The sequence below is a fragment of the Python bivittatus genome, unplaced genomic scaffold (genome assembly GCF_059951505.1).
Source record: "Python bivittatus isolate LINGU-HERP-01145 unplaced genomic scaffold, Pbiv_v1 ctg000060_np1212, whole genome shotgun sequence".
Lineage (NCBI taxonomy): Eukaryota > Metazoa > Chordata > Lepidosauria > Squamata > Pythonidae > Python > Python bivittatus.
The window spans coordinates 16,769,511-16,789,483 of NW_028277044.1; the positions used below are offsets into that span (position 1 = coordinate 16,769,511).

The 19,973-nt window shown below is 38.7% G+C and overlaps 1 protein-coding gene across 2 annotated transcripts in view; it reads right to left on the minus strand.

The window, feature by feature from the left end:
• Positions 1–2,271: 2,271 nt before the first annotated feature.
• The window catches only part of GCC2 (GRIP and coiled-coil domain containing 2), a 31,456-nt gene continuing 13,754 nt past the window's right edge, over positions 2,272–19,973 (minus strand). For both annotated transcript variants that reach the window (XM_007427622.3, XM_025166307.2), the window contains exons 9-23: positions 19,357–19,455; positions 18,557–18,676; positions 17,825–17,989; positions 17,640–17,744; positions 17,262–17,424; positions 16,710–16,810; positions 16,533–16,610; positions 14,238–14,375; positions 10,515–10,630; positions 9,038–9,214; positions 8,583–8,800; positions 7,921–8,115; positions 6,831–6,970; positions 5,556–5,757; positions 2,272–4,878 (exon numbers count right to left, since the gene is read on the minus strand). In XM_007427622.3, the coding sequence (XP_007427684.1) occupies positions 4,808–4,878; positions 5,556–5,757; positions 6,831–6,970; positions 7,921–8,115; positions 8,583–8,800; positions 9,038–9,214; positions 10,515–10,630; positions 14,238–14,375; positions 16,533–16,610; positions 16,710–16,810; positions 17,262–17,424; positions 17,640–17,744; positions 17,825–17,989; positions 18,557–18,676; positions 19,357–19,455 (2,088 nt within the window). In that variant the 3' untranslated portion in view covers positions 2,272–4,807. The remainder of the gene's footprint in view (positions 4,879–5,555; positions 5,758–6,830; positions 6,971–7,920; positions 8,116–8,582; positions 8,801–9,037; positions 9,215–10,514; positions 10,631–14,237; positions 14,376–16,532; positions 16,611–16,709; positions 16,811–17,261; positions 17,425–17,639; positions 17,745–17,824; positions 17,990–18,556; positions 18,677–19,356; positions 19,456–19,973) is intronic.

Genomic DNA, 19,973 nt, shown 5'->3' on the forward strand with positions numbered 1-19,973 from the left:
CAACTGTCCCCACAGGAATTGTGCCATGTTCTACTGGTCACCCATCCTATCCATAATTTTGTTGGGCCAGCATAAGATAAGAGAATGCAACCTCCTCCACTCTCACGCTCCTGCTTAAGGTTTCCAAGGAGTCAGTGTCCCAGCATTACTGTTTGGGGGGAGGAACAGATGAAAGCTTCAAGTGATCCTGTTGAAAACTGTGTAGGGAAGAGGCATGTGGAACTTACTCTTCTACAACACCATTACAGTAGTGGTATTGTGACAGGAAATTGGACAAGATATCCTAGGTTCCTGCAGCACGACACATGGAGGCCTTGAAAGTCTGCAGGTGACCAGGGACAGCTAATGTCTGTCTTCTTGGTGACCTTCTCAGATCTAACTGTAGTATGCTACTACTTTCTATCTTGGCCTATTAACAAAGTTAATTCTTTTCCCCATAGCACGCTGCACAAATTTTCTGTTCCTGCAGTATTTCCACATAGTAATGTTTGCATTAGTGCCATCCTCAATTTGTCACAGGTGATAAAAAATGGGATATAACATTCTAGGTAAACTTCTCCAATATTCTGTGATACTTCCCTCTATCTAGCTTTGATTATTCATTTAAAGTATTGTTTAATTGCCTTCCCCCCTTTTTTTTAAAGCTGCATCAGACTGACAGCTAAGTCATGCTAAGGTTACCTGGGATAAGTAGGTGATACTTTTTTTCCCCACTCATTCTTCCATCAGCTGAAGCATAAGGTTCTGGGGGAGGTGTCAGTCAGAATATATGCATATAGGCAATTATTACGTTAAAACTATGCAAGAGCTCAGAATGTGTAGCAGATCTTATTCAGATGACACTTATTAATCTAGGATGTCGTAACTGTGTTCTGGTTTGAATGCTGTTTTTTCAGCAGAAGATAGAGAACACATGTGTGGGCTAATCTAAAACAGCTAACAATTAAATTAAAAGAAAGCACTGAGACATCACTTTTCTGTCTTGAAGCTTTGTTTAAATCCATGCAAATTATGTTAAGTCTGGTATTATCTTGCTAATGGGCAAATAGTTTGGCTATATACAATGTTTTGTAAAGAAACCAGATGTATGGAGCTCAGAAAGACTCTTTAAATATTTCAGTGACAGATGAGCCAAACTGGAAAGGGCAGAAAAGCAATGCTTCTCACTGTATTCTCTAAGAATACAGACAGGAATGTACCATGTAGCTGGGCTTTGGGAAAGTAATTGGATATCATGGCAGCCCCCTTTTGTAATTTGCAGCCCTGTTAGTAAAATTAGATTGGAAAACAAGGCTACCTCATTAGTATTTCAGTTTGGTTATGAGACTGTAATCAACTGAAACAATATTCTGCAAGACAGAATTGAAAAGTTGCAAGTCCCTTCAATTAGAAAGTCATTAGAAAAGAAGAAACAGAGTAATTATGAAACAAGAATGTAGTCGTTCTCAACTGTCCATAAATCTCAGATCTAATACTATGTAACTTTTAAAAGAAATACAATAAAATTAGGGAAGGGAAATCTGGTGGTGAAATTCTCATTTCCAAAATTCTGCCAGGTTTGCACTGGTTACGGCAGAATGTTTCTATGTGTGTATAGAAAAATAAGCACACAAGTTGCAGGGGGGCCTACCACTGTGGGGGAACAAGGATGATTTTTTCCGAAGTCCTCCATGTGCCTCTTCTCTCTCACCACTGTCGGAACACTAACCTTGTAGAAGGGATGTCAATGGACATAACTGCTCCATTGAGATGGTGATTTATAGAGGGAGACTTTCACCTACAGACAGACATAGCCATTGGTCATGATGATGGTCATGATGATGTCAAGATAATGTCTCTGTCAGCACACAAATGACATTATGTAACTAGTACTGTAATGTCTGACCCATACGTGTCATTCGCATGATATCATGACACATGTTGTCACCTCCCACCCCACCCGGTAGTTATAGATCTGTCCTGTCTGTCCAGAAGAAGGAGAAGGAGATCCACTATATTCAGTGAACCTCTGGATGCCTTCCTGAGACAAGAAGACTGTGCCCTTAACTTTGTTTTGCATTTCTCTGGAAACAGCTTTATATATTCTAAAAACAGCAGCCCAGCAAACTCTTACAAAACGCTACATTTTCCACTCATTATTTTAATTTGGAATCCCCACCCCATCACATTATCCAAAATCTTTCTCTGAAGTATAAAGTATATTTAAGGCACATTACATTTACAAGTTTTGTATTTTAATATACTGAACATACAACTGAAAATGAAAAGTAATAAACAAAGCTATATGCATAATTTATTCACAGTCTGAAACAATAAAAACAGGATTTGAAATGACCAAAAAGACAAAAAGTTCATATTGTCACAGCTATTATTAACAGTGTGCAGATAAGGAAATAATCAGTAGAAAGTATTCAGCTATGCTAATTCTGGAAATAGTGAACTATTAATGATAGTTCAAAGATTTTCCTGCTCAGATTAAGTATGTAATGTACATGATAGGGGACAAGCCAAACTATTGACTCACAAAATTCACACTTTTTAAAAAGGAAAATGGAGACATCCAATTCTATTGTTTGGGATGAGGTCAATGAGCACTCAATGACAAACTTTAACATTTCAAGCAGCTTTCCACACTTACTGCTCCTCAGATATTCAATTTCGTTTCTTTGGGCCACGCTGGCTAAGAATTCTGGGAAAGGAACTCCAGCACATTTGGAGGAGACCAGGATGGTGAAAGACATGGCTGAAGTGTGAAGGCTGGGATCTGAAAGTCACAATATTTAGCTTTCCCTTTCGTACTGCCAGTGCTATCAAGACTAAGCAAAGAGACTTATGATATGATCAAGAAATGCCACACAATTATTATTACTGAAGAGAAACATTTTACATACTTAAACTGAGCTCACCTTCCAAACACTTTCAGAATGGTGGAATTTGACAGCCACTGTAGCACGTGGTAAAAATGTGCTGAACTAGGCAGAACAGCTGAGGGCTGTGTTCTCATGTTATACTTCAATGATGAGGAATATTTTCCCCTGACTCATATTTGAATGTCTATGAAAACTGATGGCAACAAAGATATTGATTTGCTTGGATAGGCATCTCTGAAATAGCTTTGCCATTCAGATGTCATCTCTTAGTGACTCAATATTGCTTCTTTCACGTAATAATTACACTATTTTCAGATACAGGATATTCACTCATGGAGGAAGCTGGTGAATATGCACTAGATCTTTTCTTTCAAGAACAGAGATCTCCCAAAGTTCAGATTTCATTCACAGTCAACATATGGCATAATAGCATCAGCAGCTTCTTCACTGCAGACAACCAGTGTACCAAGATAATTGTTTCTTAATTCATCTTGGTTTTGTGCTGGACTGTGGCAGAAACCTATCTGACAGCACATATGGCTGGTGGTTGAGATATTCTGCAAACAATGGCTTGCCCCCCAGCTTCAGTCAAACTTATTGAAATAAATGGATTTTAAATTATTAATGGATATTAAGTTTTGTGGACTTTAAATCCAAGCATCTATATATTTCAGCATCTTTGTACATAAAGAGATCCAATACTGAAGCAGATAGTATCCAAAGGTAAGTTTGGATGTGGCAAAATGGTATTCTTTCTTTACAAACCCATAAAACTGGAGATTACATTTCTGTATTTTTCTTTGGATAATATTCAATTTATATAATCCCCAGCAATTATATTTTGGATTTGCCATCCATAGCAAGCTCTATCCCTTTTGAACTTTAGATATCACTAACATAAGCAATGTGTCAATGTGTCCTGAGAATGAGAGTAGAATGCAGTTTCTAATTGATGTTTTAATGATGCATATTTGTTTTGAATGTGATTTTTAAAAGAATTTGCTTTCAGTCTTTCTCAAGTAGTAATTGACAGTACACTGTAATAATCTGTCAAAGCAACATCCCAGCATAAGAGGGTAGAAATTAATTTGAGGAATCATTAAATAAGCTTGGGAAAATTCTTAGGGTTAAGTAAAGTGAATGAAGGGAAGACATTCACTTTATTTTTGCATTCAGCTTTCCCTTCCAGAAAAATAACCAATTTTAAACCTCAGTAAAATCTTATTTTTTTTAAGTTTTGGGTACTAAAGAAACAATGTTTTGAATGGCATAGGAAGTCAGTGGTCAGCATTTTCTATCAATGATAGGCTTACCACAGATCACCAAATTGAATCATACTTCTTCTCCCAGACAAATAAAAAGGAGGATGCAAGCGGGAGTTCAGCCTTCCAAAGCTAATACCCTCTGGATGTTTTGAACTGCAACACACAGAATTCCAACCACAAAGCCAATGACCATGTTGGCTGAATATTTTAGAAGCTGTATTCTATTACCGGAGGACAGCAGATTGTGGAAGCCTGCTACTGTCAGACAACCCAATCCAGGAATGTCAATAAACCTACAGAATTTTGCTCTGTGAAAGCTTATAGATTTATCAGATGAATGAGGCAGCTCCAACCACAAAAAGCATGTTATGTAAAACTGTCCCACCAGTAAATGAAAAGGATAGCTCTTGCTGGGAGGGAAGTTCATTGGATGTCTGAAAACTTCCATACTTGCACTAAAAAGGGAGTCAGAAACTGAGACTAAAAGACATTACTTCAAGTCCCTCAACAAGTCTTATTCAGAATAATATTATTTCTTAAAATAACCAACTGAGGCAGGGGAGAAGACTCCAAACAAGAGTTACCCATGCTACATATGTATATGGTCCATTCTTCATGGTGGAAATTCTTCCCAGTGCAGCTGCAGATTTTGAAGGCTGGAACAGTGAGAACTCATCGGAGTCCTGACCAGCTGTGTAAGTACGATGCCCATCCAGAGGTCTGGGACATGCTCTCTTCGTCACCTTACAAAACACAACACAACACAACCCATACTGGTTTTAAATATCAAGCCCCAGATTTAAATGACAGGACATAAAGCACAATTCAATCCTTCAGTAAATTACACCATATCTTTAATGTGCATACTTAAGATGATTAGTGTGATTAGAATCAAAGTAATTACCAATGGTAGGAGAGCTGTGTTAGTCTATGGTGGCAAAAGACCAGAAGGGGTCTGACAGCAACTTTTCTAACACATTTTATTAAAAGGCACAAACTTTTGTGAGCTGTGGCTCACTTCATCACATGCATAGAGGATCTACAAAGGCAGAGTTAAGCAAGAATTGTCAAGGATCTGCCATGAAACAGACCCTCTCTTATTGCATACACATTGACTGGACAATGATTTTCAGACACATCTGCTGAATGCTTTTTTAAAAAATGAATACATTAAAAAAACATTCTGAGAAAGAAAATCATGTCATTAGTTAAATGTTTCCGATAATTTGAATGTAAGGAGTCACAGATGGCTCCTTAGAAGCAGCAGTTCAGATTGTGCTATTGCTTTTGCTAAGTAGTCTTTTTTCAACCGTTTCAAATATAGGAAAACAAGTTAGGATTAGTTGCAGATATACCACAAACAAATGTTGCCAGGTGTCCCTTCCTTTAATAATGCTAGTAGCAAAATAGACTCCCATACCTTGAGCAATTGCGACAAGTTTCCCTTTTTCTTCTGGGCTTAGTTGCAACATAGTGTCTATTACTGGAAGAAGCCTCTGTCTCTCGCTGCCTGATTTTAGGAATATAAACTGTAACAGAACATTCTTCAAGTATTCCAGATTAGCAACAGATTTCTCTCGTTCTTGGTTTCTTTCTAATCGCCTTATTTCACTTTTAAGAAGCTGAGAATGAAAACCAAAGAAATACATTTCTTAAAATGAAGATGAAAAAGCATGGAGTTTATTAGACAAAGTTATATTAGGAAAAAAGCCCTGAAGAGTATTCGCAGGACTGCCCTGTTAAAAGATCCAGCGTAAACTTAATGTAGACTTAATACTTAATGTAGACTTAATACTGGGGACAGGAAGGGTCAGTCTGTGGTCCTTCAGGTATTGTTGAATATATTCCTCCCAATTCCTAATCATTAGCTATGTGTCTGAGGCTGAGGGGAGTTAAACTCACAATTTCCTGATTTCTCGTATAATCTAATACATTCCTCCGCACAGTCAGGCAAGGATTAACCAAGTGGACCAACAATCTTAAAGAACTCTGTCTGGAAGCTGGAACATTGCACTGGGCTCTTTCTGATTTCAAGTGTCCCATTTGATGGGAAAACACACCAGCCTCTCTGAGTTGCTGGGGAGATGAAGTGTCTCTCACTTCTTCAGACCTCTATGACTCTCACCCAGGCTGGGACCTACAAACTGACTTCTACTCCAGGCCAACATCTGACACACGTCAGTCAATCTCGGGACAACGTATCAGGTAATGGACTCTGTCAAATGCTTCTACCCCTAAATGCAGCTTCCAGCCTTTTCTCCTCTTTTGCAGGCCTTACACCTCCCGATGCGTCCATGTAGTCACCCAGAGCCAAACTACACACAGGGGAGAGGCTACATTATTTACCTTACATTCTCAGAAATAACATTACATTTAGCTAACTACCAATGCCTTGTTTTCTTAGAGCTTTTTGTAAATAGCTTTTTTAAAATGGTTAATACAAAAGAAAAGATTATACATCAAATAATGATTATAGAGTGAATGGGGGGGGGGGAACCCTAAATAGGTTATACTAATTAAATGAACTATATGTAAAAAATCTAATTAATAAAAGGATTCATATGATAAATATAAATACCTAAATAAAACGAATTAGTGTGTGAATTGTCAAGTTGTGCAAACAAGAGCAGAATGTCATCAAATTCAGATATACCTTTAATCTAAGTTGGAGCATGGTACGTATATGCCTACTAACCTTTATTTGTTCCATTAGGATAACATTGGTTGCTTCTGACTCACGAAGCAATCCGCTTAAGTGATCAGCACTCTTTGATGTTGTATTTAACTTCTGGATCAACTCTTGTTTTGTGAGCTCTGCTTCCCATTGTGGAGGTTCTAAAATTGTTTACAAGGAGACGATTTCTGGCTTGCTCAGTACATTTTTTAACTATATGGATTCTAATTTATGGCTATAACCCAAAGTTATATGCATTTTTAAAACTTTTTGAAAGTTTTAAAGTCCAAATTTCCATTCTCACTCTTGCAAACAATATCAAAAGCAAAACCCTTTTAATTTATGAACCTTCAGAATGCTAGCCACCAGCCATTCCAAGTATTAAGCTTACATACTTAATATTGGTCAAAATTGTTAAATTTGTCAACATTATAAAAATAATATATGAAAATTCTGCATCTAACTATTTAGAATACTATCAATTGGCACCATCAGTTTAAGAACAGCAGAGATTTGTAAGACAAAGGTACTTCATCACAAATGGGAACTTAGGAGTTTTGTTCCCTTGTATCTCTAGCTCTAGTGGAAGATGCAAAAGACCCCCAATAGCAGCTAGCTCAGTGTTTCTCAACCTCGGCAACTTTGACGTGTGGACTTCAACTCCCAGAATTCCCCAGCCAGCATGGCTGGCTGGGGAATTCTGGAAATTGAAGTCCACACGTCTTAAAGTTGCCGAGGTTGAGAAACACTGAGCTAGATGAAGAAACGTGCACCCTGAAGAGCTAACAACTGGCTATTTGGCAGACATAGTCAGGCCAAGGCCATTCTCCTCTAAATTTCAAAAGCAGCCCAGCACTGGGAGCATCTGAAGACCCATGGAGAATTATAAACAAGTTTATTCCCATAGTAATGCATAGCCTAAAGATTCAGAGGTAGAGTAGCAATCAGACTGTGCATATCTCTTAATAATTTGTCTACTTATTATATTTTAAATGCCTAGTAAATTATATTCAATTTGTTGGTAGGGTATAAAATATTTCAAATGAATGATTCTGGTAATGTGCTAGAAATAAATTCTGAACTCCCATATCCCACCATATAGCCATCTTACCAAATTTCATTTCTGGAGTATTGAGAAGCTGTTCTAAGGATGGTACATAGGTACTGGCAGAAGATACAGACTCTGTGTCAGTGGTTTCCATTCCTTCACCTTCTTCTCTAGTTACAGCATGCACATCAAGAAGAGGAAGGTCAGTGCTCCTTCGTTCTCGCAAACTTTTGGTTGGTAGATTGGAAGGAGCAGAATCTGAAAAAAACAAATGAATAGAAAATAATTGACTAGACCCCCAACTAGTTGGGGATGACATGAGCGCTATAAAATTATATAATAAAACAGCATCAAAAACACCAAGTTACTGAACAGAACTGCTCCAAAATATTTGTTTTTAAGGCAGAAAATCCATTACTACCCATTGTTTGTTGCAAATGAAGCCATTGCATTAAATTATCAATTATATAAATTACTCTTCAGAGAGGCCTCTCACTTTGCTACCTGAAGTAAACTGCAGCTGAATCTTCACAGACCACAATGAAATAATAAATCACTTGATTTAGTGAAAACAATTACAATTCACCTTAAAATTGTTTATTCAAATGTACGTGCCTCGGGAAGACAATAATCTTAATTTAAATTTAGGCAAATGAATACAATTGTCAGGTAGCCTCTGTTGAATTTTCATTTTTTCCTCAATGACAAATGGCCCACTAGCTTACTTTTGGTGCTTGGCTCATTTCGGAGTTGAAAAAGCTGGGTTTCAACTTTAGATAGCTGCTGTTGTAATGTTTCCACAGTCTTTCTGTGCTCCTCTTGCAGGTGCCTGACTTGATCCCGGAAACTATTCCGAAGAGCTTCATTCTGGGCTGTCAGCTGACTCACAGTCTGTGCATGTTCTGACTTTAGCACCATGTTTTCAGATTGTATTGTGCAAAGTCTGGAAAACATCCCACCCACCCCAAGTTTCAATATTAGAAAGAATAATAAATATCCTGAGACTAAGAGGAAGGAATGTCTACATTACCACTGTTGATCATTTCTCTTAACAGATTACTTTATTAAGAGATATTCCCATTACAGGAATATTGACTTTAGGAGATATTTGGACTCATAATTAAAAAAAATATGGCAAGTCACAAGCCAACAGGAAAAAGTATATGCTAAGGAAACATACTTTTCTCGGAGCTCTGCTTCCTTTGCTACAGTCTCTTGAAGAATCTTATTGTGCCTGTCCAGCAATGTATCATGTTCCGACTGCAAGGTCTGAAGGTCCACCACATTAATTTGTAAGTTATGTTGTGTATCTTGCAATTTAATCTTCAGTTGTTCTATTACCTTTTCCATGTGTTCTCTAAAAGAAAGTAAATATTCACAAAATATTAGAAAATGTGTAACTTGTTACAAGTTATTACAAGTTATTACCATAAATTACATGTGAGCAATTTAAACTATTCTGAACAAGAAACTTCATGAAAAGTCCTCTCTCAAGTTTGAACTGGGCCTTTTTGAGCATTTGGTGAATGTGGCACATTAAATGTTTCAAGGGATTTTATTTAATTATTTAAATAGCACCAAGAATCACTGGGAGTCAGGCAGCAAATACATTTAATATTCATTCATTTATTTATTTTGTAGGCCTCTAAAACAGTTTATTCTGTATTTTATTGGATATCACCATGGGATCTGTATCAGTAAGTAACAGAATTGTAGAACAGTAGTAACAGGAATGATTTGATTTTCTGCAACCACATCCCAAAAATATATTCACAAGTATGCATACCTCATGAAACATACACAGAAATGCCACGTTTCGTGGCTACTGCATGCATACGGGCCAAAAAATTATGCTGCAGGGGTTGAGTCCTATCTATTACTCTAACTTCTGGTGCACGTGCATGGTATGCCAGAGCAGGAGATTGCTTTCCTGGAGAGGTCTCGACCTTTGAACCAGACTTTATGAAATGGCAAAACAAAAAAACATGGAAGCCACCGAAAGCTTCAGTTGGAGGCAGAAGGTTCTGGATAAGATGCTTGGCTGATAACAAAACTAACTTTCTGCTATTATCGCTGTGGAAAACATCTAGGCTGTGGGAATCTTTCTTGTTTCCCATCTCTGGGAGAAATGGACCCTTTGGGAATCTAAGGTACTGCTGTCCAGTTATTACATTAAGATATACATATGGATTGAACTGTAGCTTTTAGTTTATGGTTTTCCTTGAAAAAGAGTATGTTGGATCTGGAACACACTGACATGACATATTTTTATATAAAACACAAACTTAAGGTCAACTATTAAGACAGCTCTATATTGCTTCTTTAGATGTTATTTTAGTTATGGTGAGGTCTTTACAGAGAAGAAAGGGAGGATAGGCAGAAAAAACTGTAAATTTTCTTTTATATTCCTTTCTTGAAGAAAGAACAAGAGGAAGACCTAATCTGATTACTAGCATATTAGCTCATTTAGCCAATTTTAAAGGTAAAAATAGCCAACTGATTACTCTCTGTTTAAAATATGAGAATAGAAATTATTTAGATTTTATAAAAGTAGTGAAGTCTAGATAACCACCCTTCCTTCTTCAAAGGTGATTCTTGAACCTGGAATTAAAAATTTGATTCAAAACAAAATTCAACCCATTATATGTAAAGCTTACCTTTCTTGTTTGGTCACATCAGTTTCAGATTGTGAAGATTTATTCTTCTGTTTTAATACATTATGAACACGGACTTTGTAGTTTTCAAACTCAGAGGTTACAGCAGAATGTTCTGCCTGCAATGAGATACAGGATAAAATGAAAATAATGACAGGTAGTCCTCAACCTACAACCATTCATTCAGTGACTGTTGAAAGTTATGACGGTGCTGAACGAATGGTGGTTACAACCGGTCCTTGGAGATCTGGCCATCCCAGCACCCCTAGTGTCACCTGTTTACAATCTGAGTGCTTGGCAACCAGTTTACACTTACAAATGGTGCAGCATCCCATGATCATGTGATTGCCATTTCCAATCTTCCCTGATGGCTTCCCCAGAAAGTCAAGGGGGAAGCCAGCAAGGAAGATTGCAAGTCGCTGGGGTAAGTCTCCCCCACCTGCGCACCCTCCCCCAGCACCTCTGTGGCCGTGCCAGCCACTCGTGCACCCCCATGAACCCTGACCCATGCCACAGCTCTACGCACCCTCCCTGACCTGTGCCCGCACCCCGGTCCCAATTCCGATCCCAACTGCTGTTGTAAGTTGAGGACTACCTGTACTTTCTATATAAACAGTTAAACAATCACTTATGATTCAATTGACATATTCACTTAAAAAAACAAGAAGCACGTAATTATTTCTCTTTCCTCATCTTTGTAAGATAAACTATTCTTATATAATGAATATACAGGTGAAACTCGAAAAATTAGAATATTGTGCAAATGTTCATTTATGTCAGTACAGCAACTCAGAAGGTGAAACCAATATATGAGATAGACGCATTACATGCAAAGCGAGATATGTCAAGCCTTACTTTGGTATCATTGGGATGATTATGGCGTACAGCTTATGAAAACCCCAAATTCACAATCTCAGAAAATTAGAATAGTTTGAAAAGGTTCAATATTCTAGGCTCAAAGTGTCCCACTCTAATCAGCTAATGAATCCATAACACCTGCAAAGGGTTCCTGAGCCTTTAAATGGTCTCTCCGGCTGGTTCAGTAGGAATCACAAGCATGGGAAAGACTGCTGACCTGACAGTTGTGCAGAAAACCATCATTGACACCCTCCATAAGGAGGGAAAGCCCCAAAAGGTAATTGCAAAGGAAGTTGGATGTTCCCAAAGTGCTGTATCAAAGCACATCAATAGAAGGTTGTGTGGAAGGGAAAAGTGTGGTAGAAAAAGGTGCACAAGCAGCAGGGATGACCGCAGCCTGGAGAGGATGGTCAGGAAAAGGCCATTCAAAAGTGTTGGGGACTTTCACAAGGAGTGGACTGAGGCTGGAGTCAGTGCATCAAGAGTCACCACACACAGACGGATCCTGGACATGGGCTTCAAATGTCGTATTCCTCTTGTCAAGCCGCTCCTGAACAACAAACAACGTCAGAAGCGTCTTACTTGGGCTACAGAAAAAAAGAACTGGTCTGTTGCCCAGTGGTCCAAAGTCCTCTTTTCGGATGAGAGCAACTTTTGCATCTCATTTGGGAACCAAGGACCCAGAGTCTGGAGGAAGAATGGAGAGGCGCACAATGCACAATGCTTGAAGTCCAGTGTGAAGTTTCCCCAGTCTGTGTTGATTTGGGGAGCCATGTCATCTGCTGGTGCTGGTCCACTGTGCTCCATTAAGTCCAGGGTCAACGCAGCCGTCTACCAGGAGGTTTTGGAGCACTTCATGCTTCCTTCCGCAGACGAGCTTTATGGGGATGCTGACTTCATTTTCCAGCAGGACTTGGCACCTGCCCCCACTGCCAAAAGTACCAAAACCTGGTTCAATGACCATGGGATGACTGTGCTTGATTGGCCAGCAAACTCGCCTGACCTGAACCCCATAGAGAATCTATGGGGCATTGCCAAGAGAAAGACGAGGGACATGAGACCGAACAATGCAGCAGAGCTGAAGGCTGCTATTGAAGCATCCTGGTCTTCCATAACACCTCAGCAGTGCCACAGGCTGATAGCATCCATGCCACGCCACACTGCGGCAGTCATTGCTGGAAAAGGGGCCCAAACCAAGTACTGAGTACATATGCATGCTCATACTTTGCAGAGGTCCGATATTGTTCTATTTCCAATCCTTGTGTTATTGATGTCATGTAATATTCTAATTTTCTGAGATTGTGAATTTGGGGTTTTCATAAGCTGTATGCCATAATCATCCCAATTATACCAAAGTAAGGCTTGACATATCTCGCTTTGCATGTAATGCGTCTATCTCATATATTGGTTTCACCTTCTGAGTTGCCTTACTGACATAAATGAACATTTGCACGATATTCTAATTTTTCGAGTTTCACCTGTATGCCTAATTTTGTGTGAATAGCAAAAAAAAAAAAACTTTTGTTTCAAAACTAGTATTGACATTATTTCACAGCCTCCCCATACACCATGAATGATGGAATAAATACAATGCTATTTGTAACCAAAGTGTACCCAGCTGCTTCCCAGGACAATTACTATGCAAGCTAGGGCAAAAATCCTACAAGGCCTGATTTTGCCATGACACATCCAGACGTAAACCAGTCCCTTTCAAAAGGTACATCCATCAAAAGCCTAGTTATAATTACATTCTGAGTCATTCAATTCTGCAAAAGCAAACAAGATTGAAAATTACACATTAAATCTTCAGGAGCTTGTTAAAGAGCCCATAAAAGCACTGTGCTATAAATGGAGTATCTATCTTTTAGTCTAGTGCACTCCACAGATTATTCAAACAGGCCTCCCATAGTACAAGTATTCTTAGCATCTTGTCATAATTTGATTTTCCATCTGCTTTTCAAAATGGTCTTCGGGAAATTGAGTCTATGCTTCTTCAACTACTATTATCAAGAACAAGCTAGCTACTGAAAATGTAAATTAGTTCTTCTTGGGTCAGTTCCCATAGAACACACACTTAAAAGGTGAATTTTTAAAAGCCACTTTTTATACAATCCTATGAATTAAACCTTGGTATTTCTGCCTAAAACATACACACAAATAGCTTTTCACAGTGCCATACCCAGTTTAAGTACCTTGCAATCAACTGAAAGGCACGCCTTGTCTATGCAGCCTTTGGCGCAATGGTATAATACTACAGGGAAAGATACCAAACGCTTACAATAGTGGATGTAAGAGACAAATCGTGTACCAACTGGCCTAGTTGTGACAGGCATGGATGATGAAGTAATACTTCTTAAGGAAAGTGATACATCATGCTGACCATGTTAGAACTTTTCTATTGTCTTTTGATATGCACTCTTCAAAGCTGCCCTCATGGCATCTATTCAGTAGGAAACTGATCTGAGAGGCCTTCAACACCAGGTGCTTAAACACTACAGTATGCATGGTCCAAATGACTGAATGCAAACCCTGAACAACTGTAAGCTGATATCAGTCCCACCTGGTGGGCCAGACTAGGAGATCTGTAAGAAGGCTAAAACTATTTTTATTGAGACTGGCCATAGTAACAGAACCTTGCGAGTCTGTGCTGTGCCTCCTCCCGCTTCTTCTATTCCACTGAATTAGGGAGGCCTCTGCCTGAGCCACTTCCAGATGGGATCTGGCTGCTCTGGACTTTCAGCCCCTTTTGCCTAAGGAACAGTTCCTGAACATCTCCATTGAGGACATCTTCCTTACCCTCTAAGATGCCTACTGAATTGTTCACAGAGGAATTGTTAGAGGGAACCGGACTAAGTTAGCTTGAAATACCTTTGCTGTGCTACATTCTTCTTGGAGAGCGGCTACTTTCTGCTGGTAAGTACTCAAAACCCGCTGATGCTGCTCTAGCGAAGTCCGCAGATGCTCCTGAATTTTATGTTTTTCGGAAGTTAGCTCAGACAGCTGAATCTGCAAAAATATATTTATTTCAGTAGAATGATTCTCGTTCACTCAAGATGATTTTTTTTTAAAGGATAATAGTAAACTGAGCCATCTGGATCAAAGCTTTCACCTCTTGTATAGCAGCTGATCAGGTGGCTGTATTCACTGTTTTGAATCGCGAGCTAATATACATGATTGTGGCAAGAGGAGTTTAATCAAACAAAACTCAAGACTGGCAAAGCCGTGAAGTGCTACATCCAAGTAAGCAAATCCAATTTACAGAGGAATGACCGAGACAACACTTTTCCTGTACAGTACAGGAAAAGTCCCCAACTGATGTAGATCCTGACATGTAGATCACAAAGGGATGCAAAAATGGCTGCTGCTGTTTTTCATATGCATAAAATGGAGGCTGCCATGTTTATGCATGTACAAAATGGTGGCAGCTGTATTTGCACATGCATGCAGCCCAGGATCCAAAATGTGCAAAAATCAGCTTATGCAAAGGTTCTTGGAAAGGAATTCTTGTGTAATTCAGGAACTGCCTCTAAAGACAGGAATTCCACATGCATCTGGGCCCAATTCGGGGATCCTCTGTAAAAGGCAGGGTAGACACGCTGCTCCTTATACTCAGGGCAACTTCCACATATTCGTCTAGAGATCTGAAGGGGAATCTGTACTTCGAAGTAGACAAACACAAATATACACACAACTCTCCTTTAAAACCTCAGCTAACCACCCAGTGGTCAGAAATGTAGAGAGTGGGTTGTGTGCATAGCCCTACCAGGTAGTCCTCGGTTAATGATGATAATTGGGACTGGAGTTTCCATTGCTAAGCAATGCAGTTGTAAAGCGTGACATCATGTGACCACATCACTTAGTGATGGCAATCCCGGCACTCCCCACTGCCGTTGTTAAGTGAGGAGTGTGGATTGTTAAGCGAGTCCCAGGTGGCTTGCTGCCAGATAGGGGAGGATGTGCAGGTAGCTTGTGAGGAGCAGCATGAGCATGTGCTAGGGGTGGCTGCTGCCGGGTCAGGGAGGGTGCAAGCAACTTACTGGAGCAGCTTACAACCTTCCCTGCTGGCTTCCCCAATGACTTTGCTTGTGGGAAGCCAGCAGGGAAGGATGCAAAGGGTAATCACGTGACCACGGGAGGCTGCAATCATCCTAAGTGCAAGCTGTTTGCCAAGCACCTGGATTGTGATCACGTCACTGCGGGGGTGCTGGAATGGCCGGAACTTTGAGGACTGGTCATAAGTACCACTCATTCAGTGGCATCGTAACTCTGAACACTGCTGAATGAGTGGTCATTAAAGAGGACTACCCATATTCTCTACATTAATATGTTCAGCTGAACATCCAGAGAGTTCTTGTAGGTAAAATTACACAGATTAAAATATATAATATTTATACGTATAATGCACATAAGCACATAGTTGAATTCACTGCAACTTTCAAAACACACATAGCAAGGAAGACAGTGTTTTTATGATAGAAAAAGATGTTATTACATAAATAGGTTTTCCTTGTGCTCATATAGAATCAAAACATCAGGAGGAATGAAGTACAATATAAAACAGAAGGTTGTTGCACATGTGCACTCAAGATGGAGGTTCTTTGGGGCAATTGAGTTTTCAGCCTCATTTACTTATATTTAATCATCATGCTGGCTGGGGAATTCTGGGAGCTGAAGCCCACAAATCTTAAAAGTTGCCAAGTTTGAAAAATACTGATTTAAATGAACACACTGGGGACAACCAGTTTGCCATTTTCAGAGGCCATCTTTATTTCAAACAGATCAGTACAACAGAAGTTGTCAGAAAGCACTTATGCCTCTTTAAATGGGACTTTAAACTGGTTGGATCACAACTACTACTATCCACGTTTTAAATACTTAACTGATGAGTGCTTTATGCTTGACATATATGAAGTGACCATATTTTAAAGCATCTGAACTCCAATTCCCACAATGAAAATAAATTTTCTAGCCAGTGCAATATCCACAGTATTGCTGGTGGTAAAAGAAACTGGAGACACATTCAGTTATTCAGAGCTCAAATTTGTTCAGTGAGTTGAAAGGGAAGTTGTGATATACACATTCCAAGCAGATACTGGATACAATATCCATGTAGACACAATACCGTCTTTTTTCTAGTCTAAAAGGGGAAAAAGGGGATCTTGCCTTATAACCTTCCATTTGCTGCTGACTGGCTTCTAGTTCTCCCTTGAGGGATGCCTGAAGTCTTAGAAGTTCATTTTCCTGGAAGAAATTATCCATAATAACGCTTTTAAACATGATATTATATACTGTTGTCAGAAGACAGTAAAGCAAAATAAATGGTAGAAGACACAGACTTACTGCTTGTTTTGAATCTGCCAACTCTTTTTTTGTTTTTACCAATAATTGTTTGAGCTTGGCGTTCTTTTCCTCATGCTCGTGTACAGAGTTCTGGAAGGATTCTAATAAACAAAATAATTCTTACTACTGACTTGTTTAGAAAAACAGCAGAAATGTCATGAAACATGATTTTCCTACTTAGGAGTTTATGCAAATTTTAAGATTCTCTTTTTTTATTATTATTTCAGTTTTCAATAGTAGGTCATATCATTGGACAGAATTTTGCAAAAAGTTTCAATGATCTGTTTTTAAGTCTAACAACAGAACTCAATATTTCATTAAGTAAAGCTTTTTAAATAAGCATTTAACTTATTAGGCAATATTAACCACTAGAACAACATTCATTTTGGGAACATGCATTCCTGTCTGTTAACTGGAGGCTATTGAGTTGAATTACAATACGTCAGTTTTATAGCTTCTTTATTATTTTGAATCAGAATTCAAAACCCTCTTGAATTGACACATATCCTTCCACAGGCAGAAAGAGAAGCTTAATTCTAAAAAGCTGCTTACTGATTTCTTCCTGTAGAATTTCGTTCTTCTGCTTTTGCATTTTAATTTCTTGCTCAAGATCTTCAATTCTGCTACTTTTTTCAGTAATCTTTTGATTCAGTTCTTTTACAAAACGCTCATAATCAGCTATTTCCATATCCATCAATGTACTCTTCTGAGCATCCTGCATATTAAAACATTCCACACATTATATTTGCAATTTTAATTTTATTCCTGGTCTAGAAGTTGTTAGCCATTTCTCTTCTATCCTAATTTAACATGCTGAGTATTATCCAAATAAAAGTTAGGATTCTTAACCTACCAGAATCAAGCAATTTCAAAAGATGACAAATAGGTAACTAGAAGCATGACAAGCAAATAAGGAAATTACTCGTCTACCTTCTTTGCCAACTCTAGCTCTTCCAAAACTTTCTGAAGATGCTTCTTTTCTTTCTGTAGTAGTGCCTGAAATTCTTCTACTTCTTTGACAGCATTAGCATGGTCCTGGAAAAATAGTTTGTGCTCTAAATTCAGATAATCAAAGTAATTATTTTGTTTTCTATTTTTATAACAGTGCTATTTACCTTTATTTTTTGTTCTTTTAGAAGCTTTTCAGCTTCAAGTTCCTTATCACTTTTTGCTTTGGCCTTCTGGATTTCTAACAGTTGGGTTTCTAACAGCTTGACATTAGTCTGAAGAGTCTCAACACGAGTCAAGAGGTCTTCATTTGCAGAACGCCACTGATCTTGCTAAAATAACAGAAGTAACAAGTTAATATAGTTACGATGGCAAACTGTTACTAGATTCTGTATATGGGAACTTCTAACCAGCTATCATTTAAAATGTTCGCATTTCCTGAAGCAAGAGCTAAGCTCCCTACTAGTTTTCCATCAAGGGCTGAGTAGGCTTAAAGTCAACATTGGGTAGGATCAGAGTACAAAGTGAGTGAAGGTTTTCCTCCCTTTGATTCTCTGTTTTCTTTTTCCTCTCTGTCAAAGAGACTGCCTGTGAAGGACAAATCATATCAAATAGCTTGCTTGCAAAACAGAAAATTCTCATTAAAAAAAAAGATGAGAACAGTCAAGAGCAGCACTTCAATAAGCCTTCTATAGGCATTTGGCTATTCGCTAGTGGAAATAGAGAGCTGGACTAAAGAATCAGAAGCCTACTGTCAAAGGATGGTCTTACATTTGAGCTTTAAAGAGCTGTCTCAGTTTTCCCAACTTCTCCCTCCATTTCTTCCAATTAGTCTTATCCTCTGTTTTCCAAATGCTAAACTAGCAGCAAATGTGTTTGTATATCTTATTAAAAAATACCTGCTGAACTGAACTCTCCAGCTGTTTGGTCACGTCATCAATCTGATGCTCAAAATTACGAGCTCGCGACTTTTCAAAATCCAGTTGTTCTGCTTGCTTGTCAAATTCTAATAAAAGGTTCTTGGAAAACACATATAATTTAAAACATTATTGGAACAGGTATAGGTCCATATTGCATTATGCGTGTACAAGGGAACATGCATTTTTTTCTTCACTCTTATCATCATGTTAGACAAACTGACTTCTTACCCCAATGGAAGTAAGTCTACATTTTGTTTTCTGTAATCTTGTGTGAAAACTCTATTTTGCTACATCTGACTACAACTATATTGTGGCTTATTTAAATAGCAATCACATTTTAGATCAGCAATGGGTTCACAACATCTTTTTCATGACGGCTGGGCTCCTCCTTTTAAAATATTTTTTTTAATTAAAAAAAATCAGAGAGCTAGTATACTTCATAGCAAAGCACCAGCCTCCAGCATCATATTTATTTCCAAAAATGCCTCTCAGCCCTATTCATTCCTCTTCAGCATTCTTTCAAAATGAAAAGAGTGGGTGACTGCTGCTCAAAGTCTCCTGGGTCCACCTGTCCAGAAAAAAGCGAGAAGAAATAGCATTTTGGGGGCACCCAGGTTTTTTTCCCTGATAAATGGATGTCTGGTAAGTGATCACATCACACCAGGGCAGCCATTTTGTGAGGATGCTTCTAACATGTTCTCAAAATTCCACTTGTGCATACCAGACCAAAACAGCTGCTTGTCCCTGAAATACATCTGGTAAAGATGAAGCCTCTTTACCTTATAGCTCTCAGCTCCCTGAATGATGTCTCCCATTGAAGAAGAGAGTTGCTCTTTTTCTGACTTTATTAATTCCAGCTCTTCTCTAAGCGACTGCACCTACATGCAGAGGAAAATATTAATCATGGTGGCAAAGATGATCTTCACTGAATGGAAGGATGTTTTTCACTGATCCACTTTTTCTTTGAAATTTTCCATAGCCCTTCTAGACAGTGTTTCAAAGACTCTCCAATTCTACAGGAACATTTTCACAGCTTAGAGAAAACCCAAGATACAAGAATGTTCTACTCCATGAATATACTTGGCCCATTAAATTCTGGCTCCCACTCAAAGTTTTAAAATTATAATCAGTACATTGCAAAAACTCACAACTACTAACAAGCCTCCAAGTAATGAGTCTAGCTCAGTGCTTCTCAACCTTGGGAACTTTAAGATGTGTGGACTTCAACTCCCAGAATTCCCCAGCCAGCATGGCTGGCTGGGGAATTCTGGGAGTTGAAGTCCACACATCTTAAAGTTCCCAAGGTTGAGAAACACTGGTCTAGCTCTTTCCACAGGAAAATCTTTAAGTGGAAAATCCATAGTAGTGTTTGTATGATTAAGAAACAGTTCCTGTG